Below are 12,716 nucleotides of genomic sequence, written 5' to 3' on the forward strand. Positions count from 1 at the left end.
CGGTCCAGGAGGAGAGAGAGCATTGATCATGTTGGTAAGGGCGATCATACTCCTAAATTCTGAGAAAAGGGGTCATGGTTTGTGCAGTATGTACGTCTGGGCACCAGAGGGAATAGGAATAGGTGGGGAAGAGAGAACCAGGGACCCAGGATGCTAGACTTTGGATCTCCATGGAGCAGAATCTCCCCTCCAGCTCCCTATATGCCTATATCTTTGTAGGTGGGGGCCATCGGCCTAGTGGTTCTTCCCGCCTAGAGAGACACCTGGCTGGTTATGAGAGCTCCTCTACCCTACTAACTAGTGAGCTGGAGAATACCAGCCTGGGAGATTCAGATGAGGATGATACCATGAGCAGGTGTGTCTTATATCTTCCTTTCCTATTCTGCCCTCACACTCCCTGCTTCCCTCCTCAACTGAAGCTGATGTGATTCCTCTTTCCACTTCTTCTTTTTTGCCCACATTATCCCTATTAGGTTCAGTAGCTCCACAGAGCAGAGCAGTGCCTCCCGACTCCTAAAGAGACACCGTCGAAGGAGGAAACAGCGACCACCTCGACTGGAGAGGGTGATGTGGCCAGACACCTCTGAGGGAGTCTCTGAGGGAAACTAATGGGTAGAACTGGAAAATCTTGGAGAAACTGGGTCTGCAGAAGACCTGGTGAAATGGGAGGGGAGAAGGGAATAGGGATAACGATGATAGAGCTGGACACCTCAGTTCCAGAAGGGAATGAAACTTCCTCACTGTGCTTATTTCCTCCCCACTGCAGACCTCATCCTTCAGCAGTGTAACGGATTCCACCATGTCTCTCAATATCATCACGGTCACACTCAATATGGGTATGGGGGCAGTTGGAAGCCTGGGTCTGTAGGATGGGAGGAGGTCATGTATGGGAAGCAGATTGCTGGGACTTAAGTAGTGGTGGTTTATTGGGGCTTGTTCATCTGAGTCTCTAGGGGATAGGGAATCAAACTGCCAAACAAAATGCCTCCACAGAGAAGTACAATTTCCTGGGCATCTCCATTGTTGGCCAAAGCAATGAACGTGGCGATGGCGGCATCTACATTGGCTCCATCATGAAGGGTGGTGCTGTGGCTGCAGATGGGCGAATTGAACCAGGGGACATGCTACTGCAGGTGTGCATAGTAGCACAGGTTTTCCCCCTTCCTTGGGGCCTTCAGCCTCCCTCTCACCTTGATTCTCTTGATACCTCCCTCCCCAGGTGAATGACATGAACTTTGAGAACATGAGTAATGATGATGCTGTACGGGTACTGAGAGAGATTGTGCACAAGCCTGGGTGAGGCAAAGCACCAGACCTCACACTATTTGTATCTTCTAGCTTTATTCCTGTGGTACTTCTCTTACCTCTGGCTCCTTTCCCCTTTCTGCCCACCTGGCCTTTCCTTCCCCCACCTCATTTTTCCTCTTCCTCCTTCCTCTTTCAATATCCCATTCTCCTAAAGTCTTCCTTTCTTCCCTTATCCATTTGTTCGAATTTCCCATTCTAGCACCTCTCTCACCTGCCCTATCTCATGTTCTGTCCTTCCATGACACTATCATCCAGCCTACTGTTGAGCAGCCCTTCCTCCCTTACAGCCCCATTGTGTTAACAGTGGCCAAGTGCTGGGATCCCTCACCTCAGGCCTACTTCACACTCCCTCGAAGTGAGTTATCTCTTGTGTTTTGGAGGTAGGGGGAGGGCATAAAAAACAGAGGCTTAGGGAGATAGGGAGAACTAGAAGGATCCTAGGTCTTTGAAGAAAAAGGAAGTTGAGGAGTTGTGAGATATATATACTCAAAGGGGAGGTAGGTCAAATGCCTGGGGCTGGAAAGTGAAATGATCAAATTCTGATTTTCTGTTGTATTCTTCATTCCCAACCCCCCAACCCCCCACCTCCGACAGATGAGCCAATCCAGCCTATTGATCCTGCTGCCTGGGTCTCTCATTCAGCAGCACTCACTGGGGCCTTCCCTGCCTACCCAGGCTCTTCTTCCATGAGCACCATAACCTCGGGCTCTTCCCTGCCTGATGGTAAGGCCCTACTCTGTGGTGCTGTCCTCCTCAACAAGGGGAGACAAGGCCTGGATCCCAGAGCTCCCTGAAGGATAGAATGGCCCTTGGCTTAGCAAGGCCACCTCATGTTCTCCTGACTTACTTCGTCCCAGGAGAGGTGGGTCCTGGGTCCTGTTCCTTGTCCTCAGTGAGCACATTTTTTTCCTCAGGGTGTGAAGGGCGTAGTCTCTCTATACACACAGACATGGCATCTGTGACCAAGGCCATGGCAGCTCCTGAGTCTGGGTTGGAGGTCCGAGACCGAATGTGGCTCAAGATAACTATCCCCAATGCCTTTCTGGGTAAGGAGAGCTAAAATGAGGGTAGGGCTAAGGCTAGCTGGGGAATCCCTTTGTAATACCCTTCTGTTTCCTTGTCTGCAATAGGCTCAGATGTGGTGGATTGGCTTTACCACCATGTGGAGGGGTTCCCTGAGCGTCGGGAAGCCAGGAAATATGCCAGTGGGTTGCTCAAGGCAGGCCTCATCCGGCATACTGTCAACAAGATCACCTTTTCTGAACAGTGTTACTATGTCTTCGGGGACCTCAGTGGGGGCTGTGAAAGCTGTAAGACATTCCTTCCTTTCCCACTTCCCAACCTGGGAGCCTTCAACCCTCCCTGATTGAGAAGCCCTGACTCGACTTTTATCCCTCACAGACAGACCACAAGCCTCACTCTCTCTGATTCAGTGTTGGGGGAGATATAAATGTATAGGGCAAATGGAATGTTGGACACACAGGCCTAGGTTTGAATCCCAGCTCTGCTAAGGCAATCCTGTCTGACCAGGTGTAAATTATTAGGCCAGTTTCCTTGTTTCTAAAAATAAGATCCTTTCCAGCTCTAAATCCTATGAAAACCAATTCTTCCCCTGTCAAAAGGGGCCTTAAGAAACTTGGACTTGCAAAACAATCCTCCTCCTTTGGTCCCAGCCATAACAGTTCTAAGATGCCCTTGAAAAATCAGCTCTCCCTAGCACAGAGGCTGAAGATCTTTGATTCTTGAACCAGGGTATTCTCTCCCTCCCTTCAGACCTTGTGAACCTGTCTCTGAATGATAATGATGGATCAAGTGGAGCTTCTGACCAGGACACACTGGCTCCCCTGCCTGGGGCCACACCCTGGCCCCTGCTGCCTACTTTCTCCTACCAGTACCCAGCCCCACATCCCTACAGCCCCCAGCCCCCCCCTTACCATGAGCTCTCATCCTACAGCTATGGAGGGGGCAGTGCTGGCAGCCAACACAGTGAGGGTAAGTTGCAAATCAAGTGGGCTTGGGGTGGCTGGGTAGATAGAACCGAGGGAGCTAGATAACAAGTATAGATGGGACTACAAGGGGAACATTCACAGTGTTTCTGTGAGTATTCCAAGTATTCTCACCCTTCTTCCCAGGAAGCCGGAGCAGTGGGTCTACACGAAGTGATGGGGGAATAGGACGGACTGGGAGACCAGAAGATCGGGGCCCAGAGTCCAAGTCAGGCAGTGGTAGTGAATCAGAGCCATCAAGCCGTGGTGGCAGCCTCCACTGGGGGGGTGACTCTGGGGATGCCACCCCCCCTCCACCCAGGGGACTAGGCGGTGGTGGCAGTAGCCTTCGTTCTCACCCTAATCTCCATCCCTATGGGCCGCCCCCTGGTGTGGCTTTACCATACAACCCCATGATGGTGGTTATGATGCCTCCTCCACCACCCCCAGCAGTTCAGCCTCCTGGAGCACCTCCTGTTCGTGACCTGGGTTCTGTGCCCCCTGAGCTAACTGCCAGCCGACAGAGCTTCCACCTGGCCATGGGCAACCCTAGTGAATTTTTTGTGGATGTGATGTAGGACTTTTTCTATAACTTGACCAGAATTTTCTTATACTATCTGTGTCTTGATTTTAATTCCTAGCATGTGAGTAGCCCTTCTTCCTCACATTTCTATAGCCAAGACTCATTTTTGCCATTCATTGGACATCATCAGGTCCAACATGTGTTTTTGTGACTTAACCCAGCCAAGGAGTTGTTACCACCAGCAGTGCCTGATCTGACCCTCTTCATTGGGTTACAGGAGATTTTCTATAATAAACTTTTTTAGGGGGGGATGGGGGAAAAGATACATTTTCTTATACTTTTTGATACTTAAAAAAGATATTTTTTTCTCAAATGAAGTAGCCCTGTGACAATCCCTCCTCATCTTCTTTGTCTTTACCCTAATGGTTGGGGAGTAGGAAAGGGTTGGGATGTTGAAGGGACCCAATTTCTACCTGCCTTTAGAATTCAGGAGCCCCAAACAAGGGCTCCATAGTTGCCTATATTGCTATTTATTTTAGACTTTTGTGTATGAGACCCTAAATAAAGCAATAGATGGGAATTTCCTATTGGTTGTGGCCATTTTCTTGATAAGACAGATCTCTAGCTTCAAGAAGGGAATGGGATTTGGAGAGACATCTCACACAAGATTTTCCATGTTAAAAATCTTTACTTTTTGGTAGAGGAGAAATTCACCCATTGTCAAGGCAGAAGTAGATATTTTTAAGCCCCTCCCTACTAAGAGGAAATATATAGGCCTGGTCACTTCAGATCCTTCAAAGCCATCCCCTCAAGGGCCTGACTGGTGTGAGGTAGGGATAAAATGAGAAACCTGGCTTTGGCCAAAGAAAAGGCACATATAGGGTAGTGTGAGAAAGGTTGAGAATGTTCAGAAGCCAAGGGGGTTGCTGTGAACCACACCTCCCTTTTCCACCAGTGCCTGAGAGATGCTCTTAAAATTGCGAAAGAGCTGGTGCTGTTTGGGGTCTGAATGCAGACTGGCCATGCTCTCCTGAACCCGGGCTGCTGCCTAGAAGAAAACATAGGGATAAAGAGGGAACGGTTATTGTTCTTTTCCTAACCCCTGTTCTGCAACCCTCAGCCCTCACATACCTCTATACACCAGGTGTCACAGAGCATCTTCTCATGTTGGGCTGTGGGGTGGCCCTCACTCAGAGAGCGGGAGGCCCTGAAGTGTGAGAGAGATGATAAGAAAGATAGAATAGAATAGGCCCACCTTACGCCATGCCCCAGACTTGGCTGGCCTCTTCTTACCTGGAAAGTACAACCACCATGGCATAGAGGTCAATGGCGCTGTCTGCCAGTCGATGCAGGAGGAATTGCTCATCTGGAGGGGAGATAGAAGAAGTTTGTGGAAAGACAAGGGCACTTAGAGGGGATTGGGGGAATAGTCTTTGTGTCTTACTGATAATCTCCTTCTTGTACTTTATCAACTTGGCTTCTACCACTGTGGCAAATTGTTCCAAAGCTCCTACTGTCTAGAGGTGGGGGAAGATGCATAAGAGGTGAGAGGGCTGCACACATACCCCCAAGTTCCCCACCATTATCATCCCTCTACCTTAAGTCCCCTACTCACCAACTCACTACTCCGACTCAGCGTTGGGTGGACCAGCCCGCTCAGACTTAGGCCACTGCCTAGACCTGTCCGGCTGCAGGAAGGATAGTGTAAGGCAACTTAACTTCTCAAGTCCCTAGCCTCCCCCCTATTACCTTCAGCTGAGTTCCACCTCCTTACCGCCTGAACTGCTTCCCTGCCTCTCCTAGCAGAAGGCCAGCATTTCCAAAAGGATTTTTCAAAGCCTTACCAAGACTAGTGAGTTCCTTTCCCTTGTCCTGTTTGGGGTGGAAGGGGAAATATAGTAACAAGACCCTACATTTAGACCACTGCACTACCTCTTCTCCTCAAGTCTATCCTCTCTCACCATACAGCCCTGAAGGGCCACAAACAGCCTCAGAATGTCATTTGTCCCTTCAAAGATCCGGAAGATACGAAGATCTCGAAGCACCCTTTCTACACCTGGTTCCTAGAGACAAGAAAATGGGGCAGTGTCAGAATGCTGAGGACCATTTCCTCCCACCCCTAGAACCACCCAACTTGTCCACAGTCAGGGCCTGGTCATGGCTTCAGGCCATCTCCACCCATAGACCCCTATAGGATGAGTCAGGAATGTCCACCTTCATGAAGCCCATGCCACCCATGATCTGGATACACTCATCTGTCACTTTCCATGCCGATTCCTGAGGATAGAGACAACAAAGATGGGGGCAGAGCCGGTTACACCCTACCTCTGCCCATCCCGTACTTTTGCCCTGCTAACCCAGCCTTCACATCCATCTCAGCACTCTTTTCCCCTCCCTTCCATTGCTCCTCAACCAGCACATCTCAGACTCACCGAGCCAAAGATTTTGCTGATGGCTGCCTCTATCTGGAAGTCCTTAAAGCCCTGGTCCATGTTGGAGCTCACCATGTAAGCCATGGACTGAGACAATAAGGTTGGGGATGGGAGAGAAGAGACTAGGTTCATCTCTGAAATTCCCAAACCAAACAATATTTAACCCATCGACTCCCCCCTCCCCCCAGCCCCAGCAAATAAATAAACCCCATTAAAAAAAAACACGAGTCTTTCCCATGTCTGGGGACAAGCCAAATTATAATTCTGAAGGGTAGTAGGCAATTTTAGACCCATATAAATCGGCATACCAGGGCTTATTGAGAATTGTATTTAACTTCCAAAGGAAGAAAACCAAGGTTCTAGTGAAAGGCACACCCCTCTCAGGTGTAGAGTCACCATCTCATCAGTCTGCACATCAGGATAAAACAAGTTTACAGAATCAGGGCCTCTCACCATTGCAAAAGCCTGTCTTAAATTCTTGTCCGTGACTTTCTAAAATGGGAGGGGATCAATCCATGAAGGACAATCTTATCTACCTTTAGCCTCTCTATACTCAGCAAATCCAATTCTAATTCTTGGCATAATGCAGGATGCTGGTCTAAGGGATGGCTAAGGCTAGCTAACCCAGTGTTCCAGGAAGGGAAGAGGTAGATGCCCTGAAATCTTTGAGAGAGAAATCCTCTCACCTCAGTCACATACTGCAGTACAGCCATATGAGCCAGCTTCTCCTGGATCAACCCAAAGTTATGGATTTTGTCCCCAAATTGGATGCGATTGGCAGCATGGTCCACCTAGGGCAAAGACATGGTACACTAGAATCCTAGAGAACAATTACATATACACACCCAAGAACATTAGTCTCTGTCCCAAGTCTCATTCTGTCCCTTCTCTGGACCTGTCCACTCTTATTCCTCCAAACCAGAAGATTAAGGGATGAGATCTTGTGAACAGGCAGAAAGTCTCTCACTATGGTGGTCAAGGCATATAGATACAGTGGGCAGCACAATGAATAGAATACTGGACCTGGAGTCAGGAAGACTTGAGTTCAAATCCAGCCTCAGATACTCTGTCTGCCTCAATTTCCTTAATTGTAAAATGGAGATCATAATAGTATCTGCCTCTCAGGGTTCTTATGAGATCAAATGGGATATTTATAAAAGTGTTTAGCACACTGCCTGGACATGCTAGGTGCTATAGAAATGCTAATTATTTCCCCTTCCCCTTCATGCTAAAGCTTCATTCAGTCACACACAAGAAAGCTAGAGCTGGTTCTAGGCACTTGGGCCCTTGAGGCAGGGCAGAATTGGGAGTAAAGGACCACTAAAGGATAGAGAATTGTAGGATAGGACAGGATTATCGGAAAGATCTATTCAAATTAGACCTAAAAGCAACATTTTGACAGACTTGAAGAGACAAAAAATTGGCCATGGATGCCAGGGGACTTACTGCTTTAGCAATGATGCCCTTCATGGTACCAGCAAGGGCAGCGGCCATGCCAAACCTTCCATTGTTGAGGATATGCATTGCAACCTTGAAGCCTCCTCCAAGTTCTCCCAGCACATTCTCTGTAGGCACTTGCACCCCATCAAAGTACACCTCTGCTGTGTTGGAAGCCTTGATTCCCATCTTCTTCTCACCAGGTCCACTACATGGGTATGGAATGGGAAAATGGGAAGTAACAGATTAGAAAGAGTAGGGGAACCATCTTGTGGGGACAAAACTATATATAGACCCTTGCATAAAAGGGACTGAACTTTATAACTCTGAGAAAGAGACTGGTGATGGAGCTGGGTAAAAGGTATTGGTTCTCAGCATGTTGAAGAGACAGCTCCAGCCTACCTATCCTGGTGACTTAATATTGTGCTGAAACTACATCTTCCAGCATACTTGAAAGGAGAAACTAGTCCTGGTCCCATTAGGTTTTATTTTCACAACCCTGTCCCTTTCCCCCTTCTCCTGCCCTCCCCCCACCCTCCACCCCAACACACTTACTTAGTGACTCCTCCAAAACTCCTTTCTACCACAAAAGCTGTGATCTTTTCCTTCACTGCCCCACTGGATGCATCCTTCAATGGTGTCTTGGCAAATACTGTGAAGATCTCTGCCAGACCCCCATTACTGTGGAAGGGTGGGAAGGCATAGGATCAGGATAAAGGTAGTAGATGGAGAGAGAGGATCCAAGGGAAGAGGGAAGCCAGGTACAGTATAACACAGGGGAGGAGAGAGATAAGGGGCCTAGCCAAAGAAGATGGGGTTAACCACCTAATCCAGAGCTTGCTGCCATTTAGGGTATAGTATTTTCCACAGGAGCTGGGCACAGCTGTAGTTCGAATGGAAGCTGCATCAGAACCACTCGAAGGTTCTGTTAGACAAAAAGCTGCCAAGTTCTCTCCTGTCAGGGGAGGAGGAGAGAGGTCATTATGGAAAAAGGACCATACAACCCCACTCCAAATCCCAACATGCCCTTAGTCACCAGCCCTGACCCCCAATAACTCCCTCATCAAGTCCCTCATCCTTTCCCAGTAACTTTAGTTCTTCCTAGCAGTCACCGATGGTTTAGCATTACTACCAAACTGCCAACAGTCCTATGTACCCTCTTGCTACCCAGAATTCTTTCTCTAGTAATATCCAACCTTTGACCCCTTCAAATCCCACTGATCCCCTCCTCCACCCCAAAGATAAGTCCCTGGCTGTCTGTGGTAGCAAGCTCTGGGAAAGGCTATTAAAACTCTGATTCCAGCTGAACAAATTTTGAACCCTTCTGTTGGCTTCACCTACCAGATGCCAATTTGGGGAGATATTTCTTCTTCTGGGCATCAGTGCCAAAGAGCAGAATACCTTTGAAACCGATGGACTGATGGGCCCCCAGAACAATGCCCACAGCAAGGTCATGCATCCCTACAATCTCCACCAGGCGGGCATACTGGGAGGAAAGTGACTGGGCCTTAGCTTAGGTTTGGCGGGGACCAGTAACCAAAGATTATATATCTTGTCCCCCCAACCCAGAGTAGCCAGGCCACAAGGGGTAGGTAGAAGATGAATCTGATTTGGTCCACACTTGTGAAAGTATGCTTAAAGCTAGTTGGAGGGGCCAGAATGAATAGGGAGATGAGGCTTCTGAGAAGAGTCTCAGTCTGGATCTAGAGGCCTGGGGATACCCGGAAAGGGTTGGGAAAAGGGAACTCGAGTCCTTCCCAGTTCAAAACCTATGATCCTATGATCTTAGCTAAAACTGAGACTCTAGGCTAAGAAGGAACCTAAGGAAAAGAAGTTAGGTTTAGGGCACTGAGGAGAGCAAAGAGGGAAGGGCAGCTATGGGAGGGCCCTCTTCCCTCTGCTTCAGGTTATGAACTTCTGCATTACTAGACCATTTCCAGGCATCATGCTCCCTATTAACCATCCTCTCTCAGCATCTTGTCTCAAGGGTAAGGACACTCAGGCCTCACTAAGCTCCTTCTGAAGGAGAGTCTCCCCTTAGGAAATAAAGAAGGCATATGGAAAGAAAAGCTGTCTGTAAGACTGTATGGCAGTCTTTAGAGGCACAGAAGAGAAAAGGTTATAGATATGGAGGAGTCAGGGAATGGGAGGCTCTGCCTTAAAGTTGGGTATGGGATGGGGTAGAAAGTCTTACCTGGGTGTTGCAAAGTCCCACACCACCCAGCTCAGAAGGCACTTGGAGCCCAAAAACTCCCAATTCCTTTAGACCTTGCATGGTGGAGTCCTCCACCGTTTCTAAGCTGTCATTCTTGGCAGGATCATTCACCTCCTACATATAAGAGAAAAACACAAGATCACAAAATCTTAAACATTGGAGAAGGTCTCAGAAGTTATCTAGGCCAACCCAGACTTGTATACCAGAATGCCCTCCAACAACATCCCTGGCATATGTAACATGCTAACTTTTCTACAGACTTATAAAAACATGCTACATGTAACAGAGATTTGCAGTTTCGCATATAAATCCTCCTTTTCTGTTCATTATATCTGGAAATGTTTATTTTTGTTGATGCTTGTCAAGTTTAGCATAATGACAAATTGAAGACAGCCATTATGTGTCCCCCTGCCCCTCAAAGAAATCTCTTCTGGCAATTAACCATCCCTATTTTCTTCAACTATATTTTTATGATATAGTTTCCTGTCCTTCTAACCCCTACCCTTCTAACCCCCACCCCCTTTCCCATTCACCATCTTCTGGTTATATAAGCTAGAGCTTGTCAATGTCCCTCCTAAAACACAGCATCTTGGATTAAACAGTAAATTCCAGATGTGGACTGACTTAGAGTAGAGCACAGCAGGGCTTCCCTGGTTCTGGATGTTATGTTTCCTACTCTTCTATCTTATGATCAGATTTGGTCTTGACCACCATATTCCCCTGGTAACTAGTACTGAACTTGTAGTCAACCAAAGCCCTCAGATCTTTTTCATACAAACTGTTTCTAGTCACGCTTCCTTCATCCTATCCTCATGAAGCTGATTCTTTGAACCAACTGTGGGATGTAATAATTTTCTCTCTGAAATGTCATCCTAGATTTAGGCCCTCTTTCCAGCCTGTTAACTTATTGGATCTTCATTCTGTTATTCAGTGTCAGCTGTATCTCCTCAATTCAACTTATCCACAAATTTGGTAAGCATGTCATCTTTAGCCTTTGTGTAAGTCACTAATAAAAATATGATGGCAACCACCCTCCCCTCAATTGACCTAACCACCATCTATCCATCCCCATCCACAGCCCTCACCTCAAAGAATCGAGACACAGGCCCCACTAGCTCTTTCAGTAACTGCATCTGCTCCTCCTTCAGCACTAGGAAGATCAGAGGATCAGTTAGATTGGACATCACCCTAAGAAAGCTGACCTTTTACCTCTACCCAAAACCTACCAGAGGAACACAGTCTACCTGAAGGGTATGGAAACACCTGTTCTGTATTAAGTTGTCCTTTAAACATCCCTACAGCAAATGACTTGGACTCCTAGGACAGGAAGAAAGGGGAAATGTCAGGAAGTTGAATGGAAGAAAGGGAAATATTCCCCCCTTACTAGCCCCAGTCCCCCCACATCACTCAACTCAGGTGGTACCTACTACCTCATTGGTACTATCTTTGTCCTCTGTTAAATCTGTTGAGGAACCTGAACCTGTTTTGTCTGGTACCACCTATGGAAAAGGGAAGGATGAATGAGCTGTAGGGACAGGAATGGAGAATAGGGAATAAGGAAGCAGTGGCCTCTGAGAGGCCTACTAACTCTAGATCTGTGTCCCTATGAAGGGGGAACTAGAAGATTAGAGGGTTCCAAAGGCAAGGAGGAGAGTTTCTAAGAAGGGATAGGTTCAGCAAAGTAGGTTCTGTAACCTTTATCCTAATGTCTTCTCCCATGACCTTTCCCCTAATTTCATGGCCACATACAGGAGCAGGTGATTCGGAAGAGCAGTTTGATTCCAACAGGCAGCCAGGGGGAGCCCCCAACCTCTCACCCAGCCCCACCTAGCCCAGCACACCCAGCACACCCTCCAAGCTTACCTCTGTGGCCCTGTCAGTGTAGTTACGAGCAACCTTCATACCCAAAAGTGAATAACGGCTCTGGGGACTGGGCAAGGGGACAGGGTGATTAGCTTTTTTACCCCTTTACCCTATTCCCCCCAAATTCCCAGCTGCCACTCTTGTACCATGCTAAGGCTTCATTCCCCTCCCCCGAAGCTCCTCAGAACCAGGAGCCAAGAGAATATTAGATGGAGGAGACCTTCCTGCTGCTCTGTTCCTGCCCCACCTTCCCCAGATCCCCTGTACCCCCATCACTCACCTGGCCCTCCCTTGCCTCAGCATCTGGAGCCCCACTCTGTGGACCATTCCCAAAGCCTGCATCTTAACCTCCTGCTCAGTGCCTCCTGCCTGGCCTGTGCCTCCCAAACGCAAGACCTCTCTCGACTCTGACCTTCCACTTCTCCTCCCCCTCCCGCTACATAGATTTGCCCAGCCCCTGCCCTGCCCTACCCCTGACTCATCACCCATAATACAACTGGGGGAGGTGGGTGGGGCTTATTGCACCAAAGGCAGGCTGGGATGTGTGGTCCTTAGATCCTTTCCCCATTCCCCCTGGGCTCTTCTTGCCTTAACATTGGATTCAAGTGTACCCCCTTGGTCGCCTTCTCTCAGTTTTCCATTGAGATCCAGATCTATGTCTTGCAAGGGCAGGAGAGGATGAAATGGAATGGGGAGGGATGGGGGCTGGAGAGAAGGGAAAAAAGCTAAAATTAGAGGGATGTAGTTTAGAACTGAGAGAGGATATCCTAGCTGGTTGGAGATGAGAAGAGTAAATCTAGGCTTATAGTGATCTTGTCTGAAAGACCTGGTCAGATGTGTTTTATATTCAGTCTCTTGCCTTGATCTCTTTCCCCATTCACACCCAAGATAGACAGACATAAATCTACACACACACACACACACACACACACACACACACACACACACACACA

At 48.1% G+C, this 12,716-nt stretch overlaps 2 protein-coding genes across 5 annotated transcripts; one reads left to right on the plus strand and one right to left on the minus strand.

Annotated features, from left to right (window-relative positions):
* The first annotated feature begins 6 nt into the window (after positions 1–6).
* DVL2 (dishevelled segment polarity protein 2) lies at positions 7–4,396 on the plus strand. Its single transcript, XM_069063140.1, has 12 exons — positions 7–34; positions 220–355; positions 474–564; positions 767–836; positions 994–1,133; positions 1,220–1,296; positions 1,596–1,663; positions 1,903–2,031; positions 2,223–2,354; positions 2,439–2,618; positions 3,082–3,300; positions 3,441–4,396. The coding sequence occupies exons 2-12, from the start codon at positions 348–350 to the stop codon at positions 3,869–3,871; spliced, it is 1,545 nt and encodes a 514-aa protein (XP_068919241.1). The 5' UTR covers positions 7–34; positions 220–347; the 3' UTR covers positions 3,872–4,396.
* An 88-nt stretch (positions 4,397–4,484) lies between these two features.
* On the minus strand, positions 4,485–12,245 carry ACADVL (acyl-CoA dehydrogenase very long chain). 4 transcript variants are annotated; one of them, XM_069063138.1, is made up of 20 exons: positions 12,044–12,245; positions 11,764–11,830; positions 11,331–11,399; positions 11,145–11,217; positions 10,986–11,050; positions 9,880–10,014; positions 9,027–9,171; positions 8,511–8,640; positions 8,241–8,366; positions 7,695–7,893; positions 6,935–7,039; positions 6,249–6,335; positions 6,031–6,093; positions 5,778–5,879; positions 5,591–5,688; positions 5,432–5,504; positions 5,261–5,333; positions 5,110–5,182; positions 4,948–5,023; positions 4,485–4,864 (listed from the first exon to the last, which is right to left on the minus strand). In XM_069063138.1, exons 1-20 carry the CDS (start codon positions 12,103–12,105, stop codon positions 4,724–4,726), a joined length of 1,962 nt encoding a protein of 653 aa, XP_068919239.1. In that variant the 5' UTR covers positions 12,106–12,245; the 3' UTR covers positions 4,485–4,723. The 4 variants fall into 4 exon arrangements, 3 of the variants coding, with proteins under 3 accessions (XP_068919239.1, XP_068919238.1, XP_068919237.1); XM_069063137.1 differs by having other exon boundaries at positions 11,328–11,399; XM_069063136.1 differs by lacking the exon at positions 11,331–11,399 and having other exon boundaries at positions 12,044–12,244.
* Between the last annotated feature and the right edge of the window lie 471 nt (positions 12,246–12,716).

Source organism: Petaurus breviceps, unplaced genomic scaffold (genome assembly GCF_028583685.1).
Source record: "Petaurus breviceps papuanus isolate PSGF00001 unplaced genomic scaffold, PetGlider_PUasm1.0 90537, whole genome shotgun sequence".
Lineage (NCBI taxonomy): Eukaryota > Metazoa > Chordata > Mammalia > Diprotodontia > Petauridae > Petaurus > Petaurus breviceps.